The 19372-nt window shown below is 43.2% G+C and overlaps 1 protein-coding gene across 1 annotated transcript in view; it reads left to right on the forward strand.

Moving 5' to 3' along the window:
* Window positions 1-19372, forward strand: part of PCP4 (Purkinje cell protein 4) — a 62238-nt gene that overhangs the window by 27444 nt on the left and 15422 nt on the right. The window contains exon 2 of the mRNA XM_011954053.1: window positions 3299-3350. Coding sequence (XP_011809443.1) covers window positions 3299-3350 — 52 coding nt within the window. The remainder of the gene's footprint in view (window positions 1-3298; window positions 3351-19372) is intronic.

Below are 19372 nucleotides of genomic sequence, written 5' to 3' on the forward strand. Positions count from 1 at the left end.
CCCGCCCATCCACCCATTCATCCACCTATTCATCCACCTATCCATTCATCTACCCATCCATTCATTCTTTCAACTACTCATCCATTCATCTATCCATCCACACATCCGTCTGCTATTTATTTTAGTAGAGCCTAGCTCTGGGTGCTTATGTTATTTAAACATTAACAAAGATCTGATAGCATTTCTGGAATTGAACCCTTGGCTGTTGTTTGACTCTGCTTATGCCTAAAAGCCAAGAGTTCTCAAAACTCCAGCCTGTGGTGTAAATGAAGTCACATTTACCTTCATACTCAAATCTCACTGCCTACTAACTCCCCACCCGCTGACAGAGGCCCTCAGGAGAGATGCTGCACACAGTACTGAGAGGTGCTTAAGTACAGTGGCTAAAAGGAAGTGTTCCAGAGCCAGCTTCTTGGGGGCTGAATTCTGCCTCTGCCTCTTCCCCACTTTGTGGGCTTGAGCAAATTCCTCTCTGTACCTCAGGATATAATTGGTAAAGTGAGGCTGATGAGGACACTAAGGGCATCTACCCCATCAGGGATGCTGTCAGAACTCAATGAGTTGATGATGCTTGAGCGCCCTTGAAGCCTGGCCCCAGCAGCATGAGCCGTGATTACCTGACACCCAGCCTGGTGTAGACTCTCTCCACCATAAGTTCAGTGAAACTGTGACTGCCTGGCATTGTAAAGACCAGACCCTGGGAATAGGGTAGCTCTTGGAGAATTCCTTCTCTGCCCTCAGACCTCCATTGAAAATGTCAAAAGGTCTCAAAGAATTCTGAAATGAGATACTTTCAATAACGAGTTCTTTTTTGTCAGGATCATTTTTTGATGCGAGACACTGTCTCCTATGACATAAATCACCTTCATTGTGTCTCCATTAAATACAACCTGACATAAAAACCCCATCTTAGAAATCCCGAAAACATGACTCCTTTTCTTCCCTGTGCACATTTCATTTCGGTTTTCCTCTGGTTTCTAAAAAGTTGATCTTTTATGGAACAAGTTATTCATGACATTTGAAAAGCATCCATGTTTAAGGCGTTTAAAGACAGTGAGGTTGAGCATGCACCTATTTTGCACTTGCCTTCCATTTAATTTGACTTTATTCTACTCTAAAACACTGTTCTTTTATTCCGTGAAATTTTCTTTTATTTGAGGCATCTATGAATTATGCAGGGAAAGATAACTGGATTTGAATGCCAGAGTTTAATCACCTGAGGCTGCTATTGCATCTCGGATTTGGTCCAACTCAATAGTAGTCAGATTTCCACCCAGTGCAGCAAACGTGTGCGAGCCTTGTGTTTAAAAAGAGGAGGCATCAACATAAGGACAGACAAAAAGAATCAGGCATTTTCACTTGCAAATCTACTATATTTAAGAAATGGTCTACCTGATTTAAATCATTTCACATTGACCCAGATGGAGGGTGAACAGTGTTGGTAATAAGTGGGAAACTCTACTTTGCTTCTTTATGGGATTATCGTCTACATAAGGCAATAAGCATATGTGAGGATGGTTTACTTTATTAATATAAATCTTGATCATTTACTCTATTTATTTATACTTCTCAGACTCTGAAAGCAAGGTTTTCCCAGATGATCCATTTACCATTAATTAAGGGTTGACAAATGACCGGAGAATTTCCTATGACGATGTTGAATACCAAAGGGAACTGATTGTTATTTTTCTGATATTGTTTTCAGGCTAAAGACCTGGACCCAAATATGAATTTTGAGGGTACCTTGTCCCCTAGTCACCCATCATGGTTTTCTCCTTGTTCGGTGCTCTGCTGTTTTTTTCTAGGATCCCATTCAGATAGTGGTGTCACAGTAGCAATTCCTGAGGGCAAGGAAGTCCAGGCTCCAGTCTTTACTCTCACTCATTAGCTGCATGATCTAGGGCAAGTCATGCTCCTTCTACCTCCCTCATTTTCTTCCCCTGAAAGTTAGAGACTTGGCCAGGCACAGTGGCTCACGCCTATAATCCCAGCACTTTCAGAGGCTGAGGTGGGTGGATCACGGGGTCAGGAGCCTGGCCAACACGGTGAAACCCCGTCTCTACTAAAAATACAAAAATTAACTGGGTGTGGTGGCATGTGCCTGTAATCCTACCTACCTTGTAGGCCAAGGTAGGAGAATCGCTTGAACCTGGGAGGTAGAGGTTTCAGTAAGCTGAGATCCAGCTGCTGTACTCCAGCCTGGGACAGAGTGAGACTCCATCTCAGAAAAAAAAAAGTTAGAGACTTTATAAGCTTTTCAGTCCTTTTCAACTCAAAGCATACTTTTTGATAACAACCAAAAAATGAGATTGACGAAATGCTTCTCTCTCCATCAACTAGAATCACGTTAAGCTTTGAGGAAACACCCTTTCTGTTTACATGTGTGGTGCATTTCACACAGCTCCCCAGACTTCACACCCAGAGAATCTTGCCCAAAGAGTTAAGTCTAACCTTAAAAGACTTCATACTTCTAGTTAACCTGGTAAAGTGAAAATGCACAAGATAGGCATAAGCAATGACAAAAAAAAATAGTTTTTAAGTAGGAGGAAACACAAGAGTTTCTTAGTTGATTAAAATTTATTTAAAAAGAAGACATTGGGCCAGACGCAGTGGCTCATGCCTGTAATCCCAGCACTTTGGGAGGCTGAGGCGGGTGGATTACAACGTCAGGAGATCGAGACTATCCTGGCTAACACGGTGAAACCCCATCTCATTAAAAACACAAAAAATTAGCTGGGTGTGGTGGTGGGTGCCCGTAGTCCCAGCTACTCGGGAGGCCGAGGGAGGAGAATGGTGTGAATCTGGGAAGTGGAGGTTGCAGTGAGCCGAGATCTTGCACCACTGCACTCCAGCCTGGGTGACAGAGAGAGACTCCGTCTCAAAAAATAAAAAATAAAAAAGACATTGGACATGGTGACTGGAATGAAAATACAGCAGCCTAATGACCGATATTAACAAAAGTAACAATACTGATCTTGTAGCTGATACATAACATTGGCTGTTGACTTCATATTTTCAGTGAAGTTATGCTTGATCTCCCTCCTGATTTCTCTTGTTACTGGTGACCTGCATTCCTCGAGCAGTGGATGTGGATGAGGGGGTCGGTCTGTGCAGCTTCAGTACATCCTTGCTTAGTGGATCCATTCCTGGTCTCACTAGCACCGTGCTTTAGCCATCTGAGCTAAAGTAACACAGAACTTGGTATAATGCAAGAGACGTTTGGAACTATAAAAGAGACAAAAGTAATCCCGCGTATATCTGATAACAATTTCTTTTTTCTTTTCTTTTTTGCCTTTAGCGACAAGGTGCTGGGGCAACCAATGGAAAAGACAAGACATCTGGTGAAAATGGTAAGAGGACATGAATAGTCCAAGTTCTTTCTCTTTTGCCATCTGCAGCCCTGGGTGCGCAGCAGGTGTGGATCATGCATCCCATCCCAATCAGCTTACTATATGTGTCTGTGCTTCAGCTTACAGTGGATTTTAGCAGTTCACAGTGAGCACTGAGGTCTGGTTTTACGAAGATAACTAAGCTAGTTAAATGCCGTGATAAGAAGTTTCCCTCCCATAGGAGGACTCCCATTTTGGGCAACGTGGTAATTACAATGCAGATATAGTTCTCTGCTTTCTTCATTAGGGTGGGTGAGAATCATCCAAGTTGTTGTGAGGATAAAATGAGATCAAATGAGATAAGTGATTTGAAAACTGTGAAGTACACAACTTCTGAAATTATGTTTTAAAAGTTGCTTCAGCCCTCTGAAGCACACAGAATGTGGTGCTGGTCCACTGGAAGCTGCTGAGTCAGTGACTGTCACTGCAGCGATTCACCAGCAAATAAAAATGATAGCGGTGACAGGAACATTACATCCTGCCTCTCCATGGGCCCATCTCAACCATGGTCCTAAACTGTAGGAATGATCTCGTATTTTTATGGATCAGGAAACGGACGCTTGGCATAGGGGTGAGATTTAGCTAGAAATGGAAAGTCCATGGATCCTGAAGGAAATAGAGCCAGTTGGAACCCCAGGTCCCTAACTTTAGCAATTGGCATAAGAACAAGCATAATAATAAAAAATACCCAGTGGTGTGCACCAAGGGCCACAGCATAGTTCCGGTGAGGTGAGACTCTGGGTGTTCTTCCTTTCTGTTAACTCAAGATGAACTCTCCTTTTACGGAAAATGACTCTTGCTTCCAACTGGGTGAAACTGATGCTGGTGTCCACCAATCAGATTGTGGATAATGCCAATCTCAAATACCACCTGTTAAAATTCCCTGGGGCCTGACAACCCCTTTGGAGTCTCTGTGGTGGGTCTGAGCTGAGCAAGACTCAAGTACAAGTTGGTCTACGTCTGCTGGCTGCCAACGTGCCCACCCATTTAGGGCAGTCCTGTCGGGCAGGGTGAGTGCAGTGTCCCCTGGGTGAAGGGGTCATCATATCAGTAAGTAGAGAGTTGGGGACTCCACAATGTCCTAATTGGAGCGAGGGGGCTGGGAGAGGAAGGAAACAAGGTTTTCCATGAGGCTGATGGCTCTTCCTTTGCTGCCCAGGGCTTTCCCTGTCTCCTGTGTGTGAGTTGGGGTAGGTGTGTGGGGTCCTGGCAAGGAAGGCAGGAAGCAGAGGAGGGAGCAAAGGATGAGGCTTAAAAGGGAGGAGCAATAATGTAGTTGCCTATATGAGGAAGGACCCACTGCCTGCCACAGGGGAGCATGGGGCACTGTGAGCCTCCACTGATTTTCCTAGTTCATACATTCATAGCCATCTGTTCATGCAAGTTCCTTTCCACTGAACCTCACAACCTTAGAGTTACAGAGTTTTACAGTCAAAAGACTTCTCAGAGATCCTCTGTTGTAGTGATTCTTTTTTTTTGAGATGGAGTTTCGCTCTTGTCGCCCAGGCTGGAGTGCAATGGGATGATCTCGGCTCACTGCAACCTCCACCTCCTGGGTTCAAGTGATTCTTCTGCCTCAGCCTCCTGAGTAGCTGGAATTACAGGCACCCACCACCACGCCTGGCTAATTTTTGTATTTTTAGTAGAGACAGGGTTTCACCATGTTGGCCAGGCTGGTCTCGAACTCCTGAACTCAGCTGATCCACCCGCCTTGGCCTCCCAAGTGCTGGGATTACAGGTGTGAGCCTCCACACCCAGCCAACATTTTTGTTCTCATAACTTCTTTCCATTTTAAAGAATTCTTGAGCACCCCAAAGAACTTTTGTTTATGTTGGTGATATCTATTGATGTTTGTCATGCGGGAACCCTACTGACTCCAATATAGATGGCTCTGAAGAAAAGACCTGGAGCCAGTGAACAAGACATAGGATTTATTGAGGGGAGTTACCTTATATGGCAGTCCAGTGGTGGTGGGCTGGATAAAAGAACCACAACTGCCTGTAACAAGCTTGCAGTTTACATAATGTTTTCACTTAGCAACCTCCCTCTAGCAACTTCTACTTGGCAATCTACATTCATTCCAAAACAAAGGTCCCTAATTCCCTGTATGGCCTGCATCCCATGGGATGGGCTGGGAATTCAGATGTTCCTCACAGACAAGAATGAATCTCTAGATTGGCCACTCCCAGATTCCTTAGCTCGGAACTCAACTCTAAGCACACATTCTTCTTAGACCATAGGGTCATTCTCAGGGTATGCTTAAGTTAGGCTATTGATATCAGGTGTATCCGCCATATACTGTCTCCTATGTTGGAAATTAAAATGGAGACAGTTTTCAATGGTTTTCTTATTAATTTATTAAAAATAAAATAATAAACCTACTACATGTTAATGTAAGTAACATTTTAAAAAATGAAAAGTCATTATATTTTCCAAAATGGAAAAGGATATTTAGTAAAAAGTGGCAATTTTACATTTCTGCAATGCTCTTTAAAGTCTGGCTTGACAGAGGACAGCTGGATTTCCATACTGGCTTCTGCGTTCAACCTGTTGTATCACATGATGTATAGCCTATGGAAAATTCTTCTGCTTACTTGGGAGAGTACGAGATTTAAAAAAGCAAATGATATCCTTTAAGATCCAACTCTTACCTTTGATAATAATAGTATCTTTTATAAGACCAAAAATGTTTTTGATCTTTCGGGCTTCCTTCAAGGATGTAGGCACCCCCCAGGGTAGCTGGTTCACACTTCGGGAACTACTGCTCAGCGTGTCTTATGTCATGCCTTGAGGAGCCTGAAGACCAGGCACATGATGATGAAGCCAGGACTAGGTCTTATGTGTTCAATATCTCTGCCCCTTGGCTTTACATTGCTGTCCTATTGGTTCTTCAAAGCACGCTGACATGCTCTGTGCTTTGCGCCAAAGGGAATTGCCAGCTACTGTAGGTTTTGCCACTTTCTGGCATTCAAAGACATGGAATTTCTTTTAGCTGAAAACTGGTCCACACCAGTGGAAACTGAGTGAGTTTTTTTATGGAGGTATAAAAATTAATTAAATAGAAATATTCCTGATGCTATGAATAAGGCTTTTCATTAGATAATTCTAGATATTAAATGATAGTCCTTTTTGGGTAGTAAAGGGAATTTGAGATTGTTTTACAATTACCAGATAATGGCAATGTATAAATGTAAATTATTATTAACATGCTATAGTTTAATTTCAGCTAAAACTGCCTATATATGATATTTGTTCATGATACTTTATTATAATATAAAGTCTGTGCTTTTGCCTCTAAAAAGGGGCAAAGACAAAAACTGGAACAGCCCAAGAAAGATGAGGGTAGAAACTTCTAGAAGTAATCTAAAGAACATTTTCCTAAAGAATTGAAGTTACTTAATTTTTTTTTCTTAAATTCCTGATGTGAGAAGATCATCTTGGAATTTCTGTTTTAACCTAGTATTACATTCCATTGAAATTCAAATGGTTTTATTCTGTCATCACAGGTATCTAGGGAGATCTATTATGTTAATGTATATTTCCTATTAATATCAAATGAAGCTGTCTACTTGTCTTGAAGGAGCAAGGACCCTTGGGAATTGAAATATGAAGTATTTAAAAAAACCATCAAAATGTTATGAGATTTGGATAGTAACACTTAATAATAAAAGGAACATTTTCAATTGTATTAATTGTCCATAGAAGTCAGGGTGTTCTTAATCCAAATATTGTAAATTGAGTTGAGGTCTCCATTTAACACATAAAGCAGTAAAGACTGTGGGAGTGAACTATGGGTGCCTTGAAATTATTTGGATCACAAAAGACCCAAGTCAGGTACATTAAAACTTCAGAAGGTATTTAGATTACTGGGCTTTCCTGCCATTTCATTACATGGAATATTATCTTGAGAACACCATTTGCTGGGAACCAAATTCCTCATAAATTCAATATTTATTTTTGTTGTTGTTGTCATCACGGTATTTACTGATGTGAAATATGACCTACCGCATACTCTCCAGAATGTTTCAAAATCCTCCTCATTTTCCCAGGATGTTAGCCTCAGTACACACACTCAAACCCAATGTTTCTACTAGAACTAGATTTTGTGGTATCATCTTCAGTAGGAAGACAGGTTTTTCAGAAATATTAGGGTTACAATTTTGTTTTAAATGTAGAAAATAAATGTTTCAGGGCTTGGAGGTTCAGAGATTTTTCATTCCTATGTGAGCAAAGTGCCTTCATCATTTGATTAGTTAGGCCACAGATTTCATTTGTTTCTGGGAAATAACTTTCTAGTTGAAAGAAACAATAGCTCATAGCTTCCATTGTGCATCTTTTTGTCTCATATAAATGGCTAAATTAAATTCAAACACGTTTACACATACAGCCACAACCATCTGAATCTAGATTATTCACCACAAATTAGTAATTTGAACACAACCAAAAGATTTTTTGGGGAAACTCTAACGTTGCTGGATTTCTTGATCCATCCCTTGATACTGGTTGTCCAGAGAGACTCCAAGAGTTAATTTTTTTTATTGACATACGAAAGCAGAAAAGTACTGGAAGGAGAGTGGCTGCTGGGAGCCTTCCAACCTGAAAAAGAGATTTATGAATAATAAACCTCGTGATGGGGCTTACTTGCAGAGCCTGGAGGCTTACCCAAGCTAAATTGAATTTCTAAAACTGGAATGGATTTCTCTTGACTTAGTGAGCTGTGATGCATTTGTTTCCAAAAGGCTCTATTTCTGCGGGTGGAAGGTGTATGAACATACCTGATTTTAAGAAAAGAATCCCCTCACATCCAGGCTGTAGGTAAATGCTACAGATGAAAGTATTATTTTGAACTACGTTTGGGACTCGCTGCAGTTGTGTGTGTTTGAGTGTAAGTAGCCTTGAACAAGCTCAGGCTCCATGCTTGAATACCTATGCCCCTTCTTTGGGAGAGAGACTGTGGCCTGAGAGGTTTCTAGTAGGTGTGGGGATATTCTAGGAGTCCTTAAGACTTAGTTTGATTTGATATGATTATATGATTGCCAAGAATAAATAAGATGAAATGTTAATGTACTGGGTACTTTCCTTTCCCTATTTTAAATAAATCCCAAACCTTAGAAGTTTAAGTTTATCTCACCTTTGGATTTTGAGGAAACACACACATTTGTACATACACAGAGTCACTTTCTTATTTTTCTGCTCTTAAGTAGGTAGAGAGACAGGTCCCAAGAAGGGCTTGCATTTATAGGCAGACAGATGTATGTGCTACCATTAAATGGAATATAATTTTTCAAATAAAAAATATAATTCAAAAATTTATTTCCAAAGAAATTTCATCAACCCCTACCCCTGGTCCTTTGTGGCTCCATATCTCCCAGTAGACATTCATCCCCCTCCCACTTGTGTCTGTGTTCTTGGTGCAAGATTATCTTTCAAGACCTATGTGCTGACTTAGGCAGATTTTGCTTAGGATATATTTTATCTGTCACCTCTCCTGGGTATGTGGAAGGGTGTGGAGTGAGACTTCGTGTGCAATCCTGGGCATCAGGTTGGAGTGAGAAGAAACTGGTGTTGAGTCCAGAAACCAAAGATGATTGAGTGATTACTATCATGCCCAAGAGAAGAGGTCCGTTTTGGCAGAAGATGCCGCCTGGCTGATCTTGCTCCTGGGCACAGGGGGGCTGGGATGGAAGGCAAGAGGAAGAAATCCATTCTAGAAAGGCTACAGAGGGAACACGCCCTGCCCCTGCCTGCAGCAGTGACTCAGCTCTGCTCTGCTTCAGATGTGGGTTGTGGGCAGATCAGAGTTTGAGGATGGATCAGGGTACACAGAAGACAGAGCCTGCGATTCAGAGTTTTGCTGTTCCTTTAGGCCAGTGGGTGCAGGTGTCTGGAATCCAGGGGGAGGTGAAGCTTGAGTCCACACTGAGGGTCTAATATGCCAATTCTGCACAAATCTCAATAGTCTACATGGAAACTTACCAAGCCAAGAGGAGCCTCTTTGAAAAGGAACAGAGACAACTTTGAGTATCCAGCTGCAACGTGTGTCAGAAATATGCTGTTTATAATTTTCACAGACAGCACTGGCTGTGAAAAAAGCACCTCCCTAAAGTCATTAATGTCTAAGGTGTGCCACATGTCCCAGGCCAGAAAACTCTCAATCTGTTTCCTGCTAGGGCAGTGAAACCCTCAGCTGCCTAAAGCTCAGAGTCCACCATAGTGAGAAAGAATGAGTGCTGCTGTGAATACCAGAGGCACATGGGTGGTGGCGCCTTCAAGGTAAAAAATCAAACAGCTCTGGTCTCTTTCTGGGGGTTCTTGGCCCTTTATCTTCTTCCTTTTCCATATTTGAAGAAATCAGAAAAAAAAACAATAATGGCCGATGCTCAAGAGATGGGGTCCTTTGTGCTTTTGGCTCCAAACACTCTAAAGAGTCTCTCTTCCAGAAGGAAGAAATGGACACACAAAGCTGCTTCTGATATTGATCCAGATGGGGAAAGAATGACATTGGAATTGCTTATTAAGCCAGGCATTTAAAGCCATCGCAGTCTCCAGACAAACCCAGTCAATGGGTGATATTGCTCAACAAGTGACCTGATTCTGTCTGAAGGTTACTGTAGGGGTTAGTGCTGAGAGGGAATTCATTAACATCCATCCCAGTTAAAAGAGTGACTTTTTGTTTGTTTTGCGCTACAGAGTGAGCATTATAATAACTTCATTGAGCAAGGAACACCTTGGATAAGTATGGTGCTTCTGATCAGTCTGGGGTGTGAAAGTGCTTGAAGCATTGTGGACAGAAGCAGAGATTCCTACCCACCCCTAGTTGCAATTCTTTACATCTCTATAGATTTGCATAGTTTTAAAAAATGCTCCCCCATGCTGTCTTCCCTTTGATTTCACCATGGCCTTGCAGGTGGGTTGGGAGAGGATCTCAGGCAAAGTTGCTGGTGAGCTCGGGATTGTCCCAAGGTCACATAAATAAGAGGAGGAAAGTTTTGGTCATCTGACCCACAGTCCAAACACAGCAGATTGTCTCTATTTACACTTTCTCCTGACTTCCCTCTTGACGAGGGCCTTGTTTGTAAATGGGGAACTTGGGTGGGCTGTTGTCTAAGCCCCTTGGAGCAGAATAAGGTTAACAGGCTTACATCTCAGCCAAACCAGAAACTATTGTCTCCATAGTCCCATTATCTCATCAGTTTAGTTAACTAGCCTTTGGCAAATAGGGCTGATCTCAGACTAAGAATAGAGACAGCCGTGATAATTTTCAAAATTAAAACATCAAAGCAACATGCTCATTTATTGCCTTTTCATATTTCACCTCCCCTCTTCCTCACCCTTTCTCTTTCTCTCGCTTTTCTTTCCCTTCCTTTCCTTTTTTCTTTTCCTTCCTTCCCTCCCTCTTTCCTTCCCTCCCTCTTTCCTTCCTCTCCTCCATCTTTCCTTCCTCTCCTCCATCTTTCCCTTCCTTCCCCCTTTCCCCCCCTTCCTCCATCTTTTCTTCCTACCTTTCATCCTTTTCTTCCTTCTTTCTTTTCGAGATTGAGCAGTGGACAGCTTTAGATCAGCTGAAATAGAATTTCACTCCACATCATACAGACAAAGCCTATATACCTTGGTGAAAAAGTGAAGTTATAAATTATTCTAAATGAATTGCTCTTAAAGATCTTCTTCAAGATCTTGGACGTGAAGTAGCTTTAGCTTGAACCAGGAACATGTGGATCTTTTTAGCCTTTGGAATCCTGCCCCAAGCAGGAGATATTCCAGGTTTTAAATGTTTCAGGTTCTGCTTGTCAATTACTTTTATGGAAATAGTATTTCTCGTGCTCTTGAAAACAGTTTTGCTCTTTTAAGTAGGTGAAACACTCGGAATCTTATTTATAGAATTAATTTACACAGCAGGCAGTTTTTCAGAAGCAAAATCCAACCTAAATTTCAGGCTGGGCCAAAGGATAAGATGGTTTAAATTTGTAGGTTTCATATTAGTTAGGTATATCTGGGATTACAAAAGCACAGAAAAATGCTAATATTTCTCCTTGGAAAAGAATGCTGTCAATTGTCCTTAGAGAGTAGATCTCCCTCTCAAGCTAGATCTGTTCTCCCCTCCATATGAGGCAGGGAAGAGTCTGCTTCGCAGCCCTGGGCGTGTCTCCAGGATATCCTTAGAGCAACCACAGAACATGCTTCAGACCCCGGGGCAGAAGTCCCCTGGTCACCCAAGAAAGCACGCTAGCAGCCAATCTAGAATATAGCTCGGGGGAGATGCAGACCCGGAAAAGGAGAAACCAGAATCCCAGGGAGGCCTATATGGAGGAGCAGACAGGGGCTTCGGCCTGTTGAAAGGCACAGCTAAGCTGTGGCAACTTTGCAGAGACTAGTAGGTTGCTAGAATTAAGAAATAAAGCCACCTGTGTGGTGGCTCCCAGCACTTTGGGAGGCCGAGGTGGGTGGATCACCTGAAGTCAGGAGTTTGAGGCCAGCCCGGCTAACGTGGTGAAGCTCCATCTCTACTAAAAAAACACAAAAATTATCTGGGCGTGGTGGCGGGCACCTGTAATCCCAGCTACTTGGGAGGCTGAGGCATGAGAATCACTTGAACCCAGGAGGTGGAGATTGAGGTGAGCAGAGATGGTGCCCCTGCACTCCAGCCTGGGCAACACAGTGAGACTCTGTCTCAAAAAAAAAAGTGCCTCCTAATCACTTCTACCCGTTGGACTTCCCCAACCAAAACTACAGAGCAATGGTTAGGTGGAGCAGGGGAAGAGTGGAGAGTGAATCTGAGAAGCAAGAAATGCATCGTTCCACTGTATCAAGTGACTTTTTCCAGTTCTTGCCAATGCACTTCCCTCCCTGGCCTTTGGGCCAGGTCACCCTGTTCCCCTCTCTGTCCCTACTAAGTAAAAAATCTAGCCTATTATATGATAAGTGATTGCAGCTTCCCAAAGACAAAGTAAGAATGATTTTTGTATGCAAATTCTGGATTGGTTTCAGAAAACAAAGAAAAGCAAGAAAAGTGGTTTATTGAAACCATGCTTTCATGTTAACTGTGTAGTGTAATTGGCTGGCTTAGTATTTCTAAAGGAAGGAAAACTGTCAGATCTCTCTTTTTTTAAAGGATGACATATTTGACATTCCTGGAGTGATGAGGCTGTCCTTGTGAAGATTAATGTGTGTTCTTCACAGTCGGTGTAAGCCCCTCATCCCTCCTCAGGTGTCATTAACGGGACAAGGAGGTGGCCAAAGAGGAGATACAAGAGGAAGGTGGCTGGAAAGGGGGTGAGGGCGAATACAGAGCCGTGCACACCTCCACCCAGTCTGAAGGGAAGGCCCCGCCGGATGGCAGGCCAACTGGGAAATGGGGAGGGGACTGGGCAGGCACGGTTCTCACCAGTAAGCTGGGGTTTGTCAGAGCAGGAGGGAGGAGGAGAGTAGCTTCCAGCCACCCACCCACAGACTGTGGGCTTCTAGAAAGCTGCTTTCTCAGGGGCCTAGTGGGCGCCCCAGGCTCTGCTCCCACTCAGTGGAGTCTCTGGTTGACTCCCCAGCTGCCTCTGCCCACAGGAAAGGTGGAGAGGAGGGCGGGAGCACCTGTGGCTCCAGGTGCTCTCTGGGAGGCTGGAGTAGCTTTTGCTGTGCCTGGAGCTGTAGGTGTTGGTCTGGGTTGGGAGACAGCACTGAGGTCTCAGAGGAAAGGCTGAACTTTGCCTCCACCCCCATGCAGAGGCATCAAGGAGCCAGTCTGCTTTCATTTAGGTCCCTCTTGGATTTCTTGGCTTCATCACCTTGAATTAAACTTCAAATTTGTGACTGCAGGATCAGCTGCTTAAAAATATAAGAAATGACCATCTCCTTATTTAAATTAAACGTATTTCCTTTTAAATTCTTCTCTCTCCTCCCCCGACACAGGGGAATTGCTCTTTTCTGCACCGTGGTGAAGAAATGAGATCAGGGCCCCCTTTAATGTCAAGTACATTCTGGATGTTCAAGAAGGAAGAAGAATAACAAGTGCCATGAGATCACTGAATTTAAAATGCAGCCATTTATAGACCTCACTATTTCCAGCACTAATTTGAAGGAGCAGATATTACAGTTATTATAATGATGATTTCTTGGGATATTGTTGCGTATTGATCTGTTCTTTTACTATCGCTTTTTCGCTGGGCAGATCCTGTATCTACTCAGGCTGAGCACACTCTTTTCTTACAGACTGTTGTTCCATGTCGCTGCTCTGTTTTTCTGTCATGTTATTTCCCTCAGTCTCATCATGAGCAAGAAGCTGAATTATTTGCATATCACTAGGTTTAATTTTAAAATTGTATTTCCTTTGAAGGTTACCCCCTTCTCCTGTTCACTAAGGAGTAGATGCTTCTTATTCACCTGCTGGGATCGCCTTGTGTTCTGGTCATGGTTTTTCTGTTTCAGCTGCTATTTCCTTTGTTCCTCTTGGAATGTGGAATGGTGTAGAACAGTGATCAGTGGAAATACGTATCGATTGGAGAGACCCAGATATGGCTGGGGGTGCTGGGAGGAGAAACTGGGAAGTCAGCGACGTGGCCTCCATCACAATGTTTATGAAAACTCCCTTCAGGAATTTATGATTATGTGAAGAGGATGCTTGCTGCTGATTTTGTGCTTGGCAAGCAGCTTCTTCAAAATTTCTTTCTTTCTTTCTTTTTTTTTTTTTTTTTGAGATGGAGTTTCGCTCTTGTTGCCCAGGCTGGAGTGCAATGGCATGATCTTGGCTCACTGCAACCTCTGCCTCCCGGGTTCAAACAATTGTCCCGCCTCAGCCTCCCGAGTAGCTGGGATTACAGGCATGTGCCACCACGTCTGGCTAATTTTTGTATTTTTAGTAGAGATGGGGTTTCTCCATGTTGGTCAGGCTGCTCTCGAACTCCCGACCTCAGGCAATCCACCCTCCTCGGCCTCCCACGGCTTCTTCAATATTTCTAAGGTGCATTCTTCTCTCTCTACTATTCTACTATCCCAGACCCTGAAAACAATTGGAAATTGAATCGTGCTCTGGCATTCATTCAGAAAGCAAAGTCTCCTCAGATGTCAGAGAGATGCTTTCGTGGCCGGGCACTGATGTGAGCGAAGCAATTCTCACTTCAGACTCCGGTTCCTACCGGTTCACCAAATCCAAATGCAATAGACCTGGCCTGTGTAGGAGGACAGACCTCGCTTCCCACAGCAGTCATCGTGAACGGGGCTAATCACTGTGGGACAATGATCCTCCTCACTCCCAACCTTTCTTACACTTTGAGTTTTGCTGTTTCCATGCAAAGATAAAGCTTTTGGCAGTTTGGATGGATGTACACTCACCAAAATCCAATTTCCCACCAGTCCATTAAAAAAAAAGTGTTTTTATAGTGAACTTTGAAAATGGGCCAGGCAAAGAGAATTGGTCCATGCAGCTATTTGCTTGTAGATTATAATGCATTTGCTGGTTGGGGGAAGTGCTTTGAAGGTTCCTCCCAGGTAGCTCTGAGCTCAATAATTGTTTACCATAGAACTTTCAGAAGAAGATAGAGCAATGTTTAGCATCCAGTTTTGACTGAGGTTTTCCATGGATTAGCTGACACCAGGCTGCCTCCGTGCCAGCAGGAGTTGGGCATTTTTGCTGACTGTTTTTAGGGTCTTCCTCGCCCGTTAGCCATTTCCCTGGTTGCAGTGCCCCTCAGCTGCTTGGCCTGAAGTCCTGCCAGGAAACCTCATCTGACTCTTGGTTTGCTTACGAAGGGTGGGGCTTGGGTGCATTCCCAAGTTTGTTCTGTCCCTGCCATTCTGGGCTTTACTCATTTGTTCCTGGTTCACCTGCAGTGAATCATTTTATCTCTTTGGGTTGCAGTATTGTATGATGACATTGTCTTTGGGCTCTTGTTAAATTCTGACTCTTTATGATTCTGTGGCTGTCTCTTTCCTAGGACAGTGTAGGACATTTGACTTCTTTTGATTTTATTTTCTGTAAGCATCAAGGGGATATCGCCTATGAGTCCACAGGAGAAATACGATGATTTTTCTTGGTGGAGGAAGAGGAGGGGCAAGTAAAGGCAATGGTTGGAATCTGAATGGGATGGTCACCGGCTGTGAGCACAGGATAACAAGTAGTTATTTTTGTTGAAATAACTGTTTCAATAAAATGGGTGAAAATGGGAAATTATAACCTTTCCTCTAGAAAAACTGCATTTCCAATATCTGACAGTAAAACAGGGAAACGGGGTTTGTTTTCCTGGACCTTTCTGTAGTGTGAGTCCAGTTTTGCAAGGAGGCTGGCGCCCCAGTGACTGACCCCGAGGTGAGCACGGGTGTAGACAACAGTGGTCCACTCCACACAGAAACACAAAAGAAGTGGGTGCCTCTCTCTGGGGCAATTGGCATACATGAAATTAAAGTGTGACTGCGATCTTTCAGGCAGAAAGTAGCCAACATTCTTTAGAAACTTTATCGCCTTTTCACCTGTGGGCCTCGTCAGTGTCACCTGGTACCAACCAAACACTATGGGAAACCTCTGCCAGAGGTTGCCGGAATAGGTGCTCCCCAGCCCCCTGGCAATGGAATACTGAGTTACAGCGGTTTCTTGAAAAATCCTCACTTGTCTTTTCTATAAATCTAGCCTATTGTCACCTTAAATGATGGCTATGTGTGGAAGAGTTGAACTGTAATTTTGAAATTATAATCCAGACTTGTTTGTAGAAGAAGGAGATAGGGTTTCAGAAGACAAGATGAGCTACCTGCAGATAAAATGTTCACTTTTATTCTATTCACACATCTCACAGTTGAACTAAACTATAAAACGTTGCCAATTACCTATCTGGGCTAGAAACGGCCTATTAGGTCACCCCGGCCATTTACAGCTGGTGAAATATAACTCCCTGTTGTGTATTTCCTCAGTTCAGCTTAAAATGACTTTAGCAAAAGGTCAGATGCTACTGTTCCTGGGATATGTTTTCAATCTCTAATAGTCTGATGTTAGACATTTTTTTTTCTAACATTCTATCTAAATTTGTTTCCCCCATCAGTTTCTTGACATCAGCCTCTGTTAATGCTCCCTTGAGCCATGGCAGCCCAAAATGGGTATTTTATCACTGATGAGATTTTTGGCTTAGACGGAAATGCTTCTACTACCTCTGCTGATAATTAGAATGTGTCAAGGGATGATATTTCATTGTTGGTCTTTGGAAGGGTTTGTTTTCTTTTTTAAACAATTTCCAAACTGATTAATTTTTGACCCTGTTGCCTTGATCCCAGAAAATTTCTTTCTGTCTTTGAAATTTCTTGAAAGGAATGAGAGTAATCCACTTTAGTTTTGGTTTCTAAAAGCTTTTTGGATGGAGATGCTCCAGTGGCACCCACAAAGGGCAGGAGCCTCGCTCTCCTGCCAAGATGCCACATAAAACAGGCCCTGGTTAAATGGTCACATGTCAACAGGCCCCATCTGAATTCTGCCTAGGTGTTCATCTACCTGAACCAATATACAAAAAGTCTGGCACTTCAGAACTTTTCACAACCCGGGAAGTACTTCCCAATGCCATTTTTCGGGGTGATTAGGTGTCAGAGCATTATTATGTTAATTAATTACTTAATTATTTTAGAGACAAGGTCTTGCTCTGTCTCCCAGGCTGGAGTGCAGTAGTGAGATCTTAGCTCACTATAACCTTGAACTCCCAGCTCAAGCAATCCTCCCACTTGAGCCTCCAGAGTAGCTGGGACTACAGGTGTGGGCCCCCCTCCAGGTAACTTATTTTTTGAAGAGATGAGGTCTCACTATGTTGCGCAGGCTAGTCTCAGACTCCTGGCCTCAAGTGATCCTCTCACCTAGGCCTCCCAAAGGAGGACATTATTACTTGTTGCTTAAAACTAACACCACAACTCTATTATAGTTAATCATTTTGAGTCCAGGTTACTATATGTAGTTCAGCTACTTAGTCTAGAATGCCCCATAACTTTACTTCTGGGGTATTTAATTTTATTATCTTTTTATAAGTATGAGAACCCATCTTTCTGATAAGTAGAAAAAGGTACAAAGCTTAAAATGACCCATCTTTAAAAAACTATTTCCAAGAAATCAGCAAGTGCCTGGCTATCAGCTCTTAAGATAGTACTATTTTTAAAAAAAGCAAATAGAAGTGCTATGTCTTCTGTCCAAACCTACCAAGAGAAGGGACGTAAGGGACTGTGGCTGTGGATTAGGAAACCAGAGATTGTGAAGTTTAATTGTCACATGGCCAGCCATCCCTAGAAATCAGCACCCATCTTTGTTTAGATATAAAATACTCACAAATCTGGGCACACACCTCTGGGCAGAAGCCCTCTCTGTCCTTATGGCAACGTTCTGACGTAAGATGCCTGGTCATGTTCAGCATGTTTGAAGGGTATTTTAAAACATGGGACATCAGAGTCATATACAGTAGTGTCTATTTCTGCTCTGCCGTTTTCTTACCATGTATGAAAATGTATAGCATGAAACGAAACACAGGACCCGCGACTGAATGGAGATTCCAGGTTGGTGGTAGCCTCGGGCTTGAGATTTTGAGCAGTGATGGGCGTGCATCAGCTCAGCTGCGTGGTTGGACCTGGGATGGACTTGGCCCTGGCTTTGCTTCACAGACCCCCTTTGGAGGCGCCAGTCAGAGAGTTGTACCCCACGTGAAATTCCAAACACAACAGACCCATCTACTGAATAGTGTTGTGCATTTAAAAAAGCTTGTAATCCCTGGAAATATGCAAAGAAAAACACCTGTTTGCAGGGATTAGAAGCTCAGGGTGAAGAACCAGGATGGGAAGTGCTCCGTGAGATAGCATGGCCCAGCAGTTGAATTGACAGGCAAGGCCAAGAAGGACGCAGAAACGTGGGTCACGAAGGATGCTGGATGCACACACACATTGTGGGAGAAAGGCATTTAAATCAGACAGCATCAAAGAGTATTCTTATTCTTTAAGAGTATTCTTATTCTTTATTTCAATCAAACAGCACCAAAGAGAATAAAGAGTATTTGTAGGGAGAAAAGGCCCAGAGTACCCACTTTTGAAAGCAGCTTTGATCCCTTTCTGATGTACATGTGATGATTTTTCAACCCGTGCTGCTCTTTGCTTTCCCCATCGTTCATGAAGCTCTCAGGGGCTCTTACCAGCCTTTCTCTTCCTTCTTTACCAAATCCTGGAACACATTCCATTTGCCTTGGCTTCCATCTTTCCTTCTTAAAGTCAAAATCTTTGGCCAGGTGTGGTAGCTCACGTCTGTAATCCCGGCACTTTGGGAAGCTTAAGCGGGTGGATCACCTGAGGTCAGGAGTTCGAGATCAGCCTGGCCAACATGGTGAAACTCCATCTCTACTAAAAACATACACACACAGAATTAGCTGTGTGTGGTTGCGTGCGCCTGTAATCTCAGCTACTCAGGAGGCTGAGGCAGGAGAATCGCTTGAATCCAGGAGGCAGAGGTTGCAGTGAGCAGAAATCGTGCCACCGCACTCCAGCCTAGGTGATGGAGCTGTCTTTAAAAAAAAGAAAAGAAAAAGAAAGTAAAATTCTTTGTAGAATTATGGGGCGAGGAGTATTAGAAGAAACTCAGTGGGTTCAAGTGAGGTTCTTATGTTAATTAGGCTAATTGGTGTTCTTTTGAGACTCCTTAAAAATGTCCTGTAATTATGATTGCATTTGACTTTTCTTTCTATTTAAAAACTGGGGAACTGTGTGAAATTCTCGACGGCGGTGAAATTTTTAGAGTGTAATGCTTTAAATCTGGTATGTGAAATGTTAGAAGCTGGGGCACATGTGAGTCCTAGCAGGTAGGGAGCACCCTCAGGAGAGTCAGCCGATACCTGGGAAAACCAGGGAATATAAAAGAAAAAGGAAAACTCCAATTATTCCAAAGCTGCCAAAAGAAGAAACAAATGGGCCGGGCGCGGTGGCTCAAGCCTGTAATCCCAGCACTTTGGGAGGCCGAGACGGGCAGATCACGAGGTCAGGAGATCGAGACCATCCTG

Source organism: Colobus angolensis, unplaced genomic scaffold (genome assembly GCF_000951035.1).
Source record: "Colobus angolensis palliatus isolate OR3802 unplaced genomic scaffold, Cang.pa_1.0 Scaffold38, whole genome shotgun sequence".
Classification (NCBI taxonomy): domain Eukaryota; kingdom Metazoa; phylum Chordata; class Mammalia; order Primates; family Cercopithecidae; genus Colobus; species Colobus angolensis.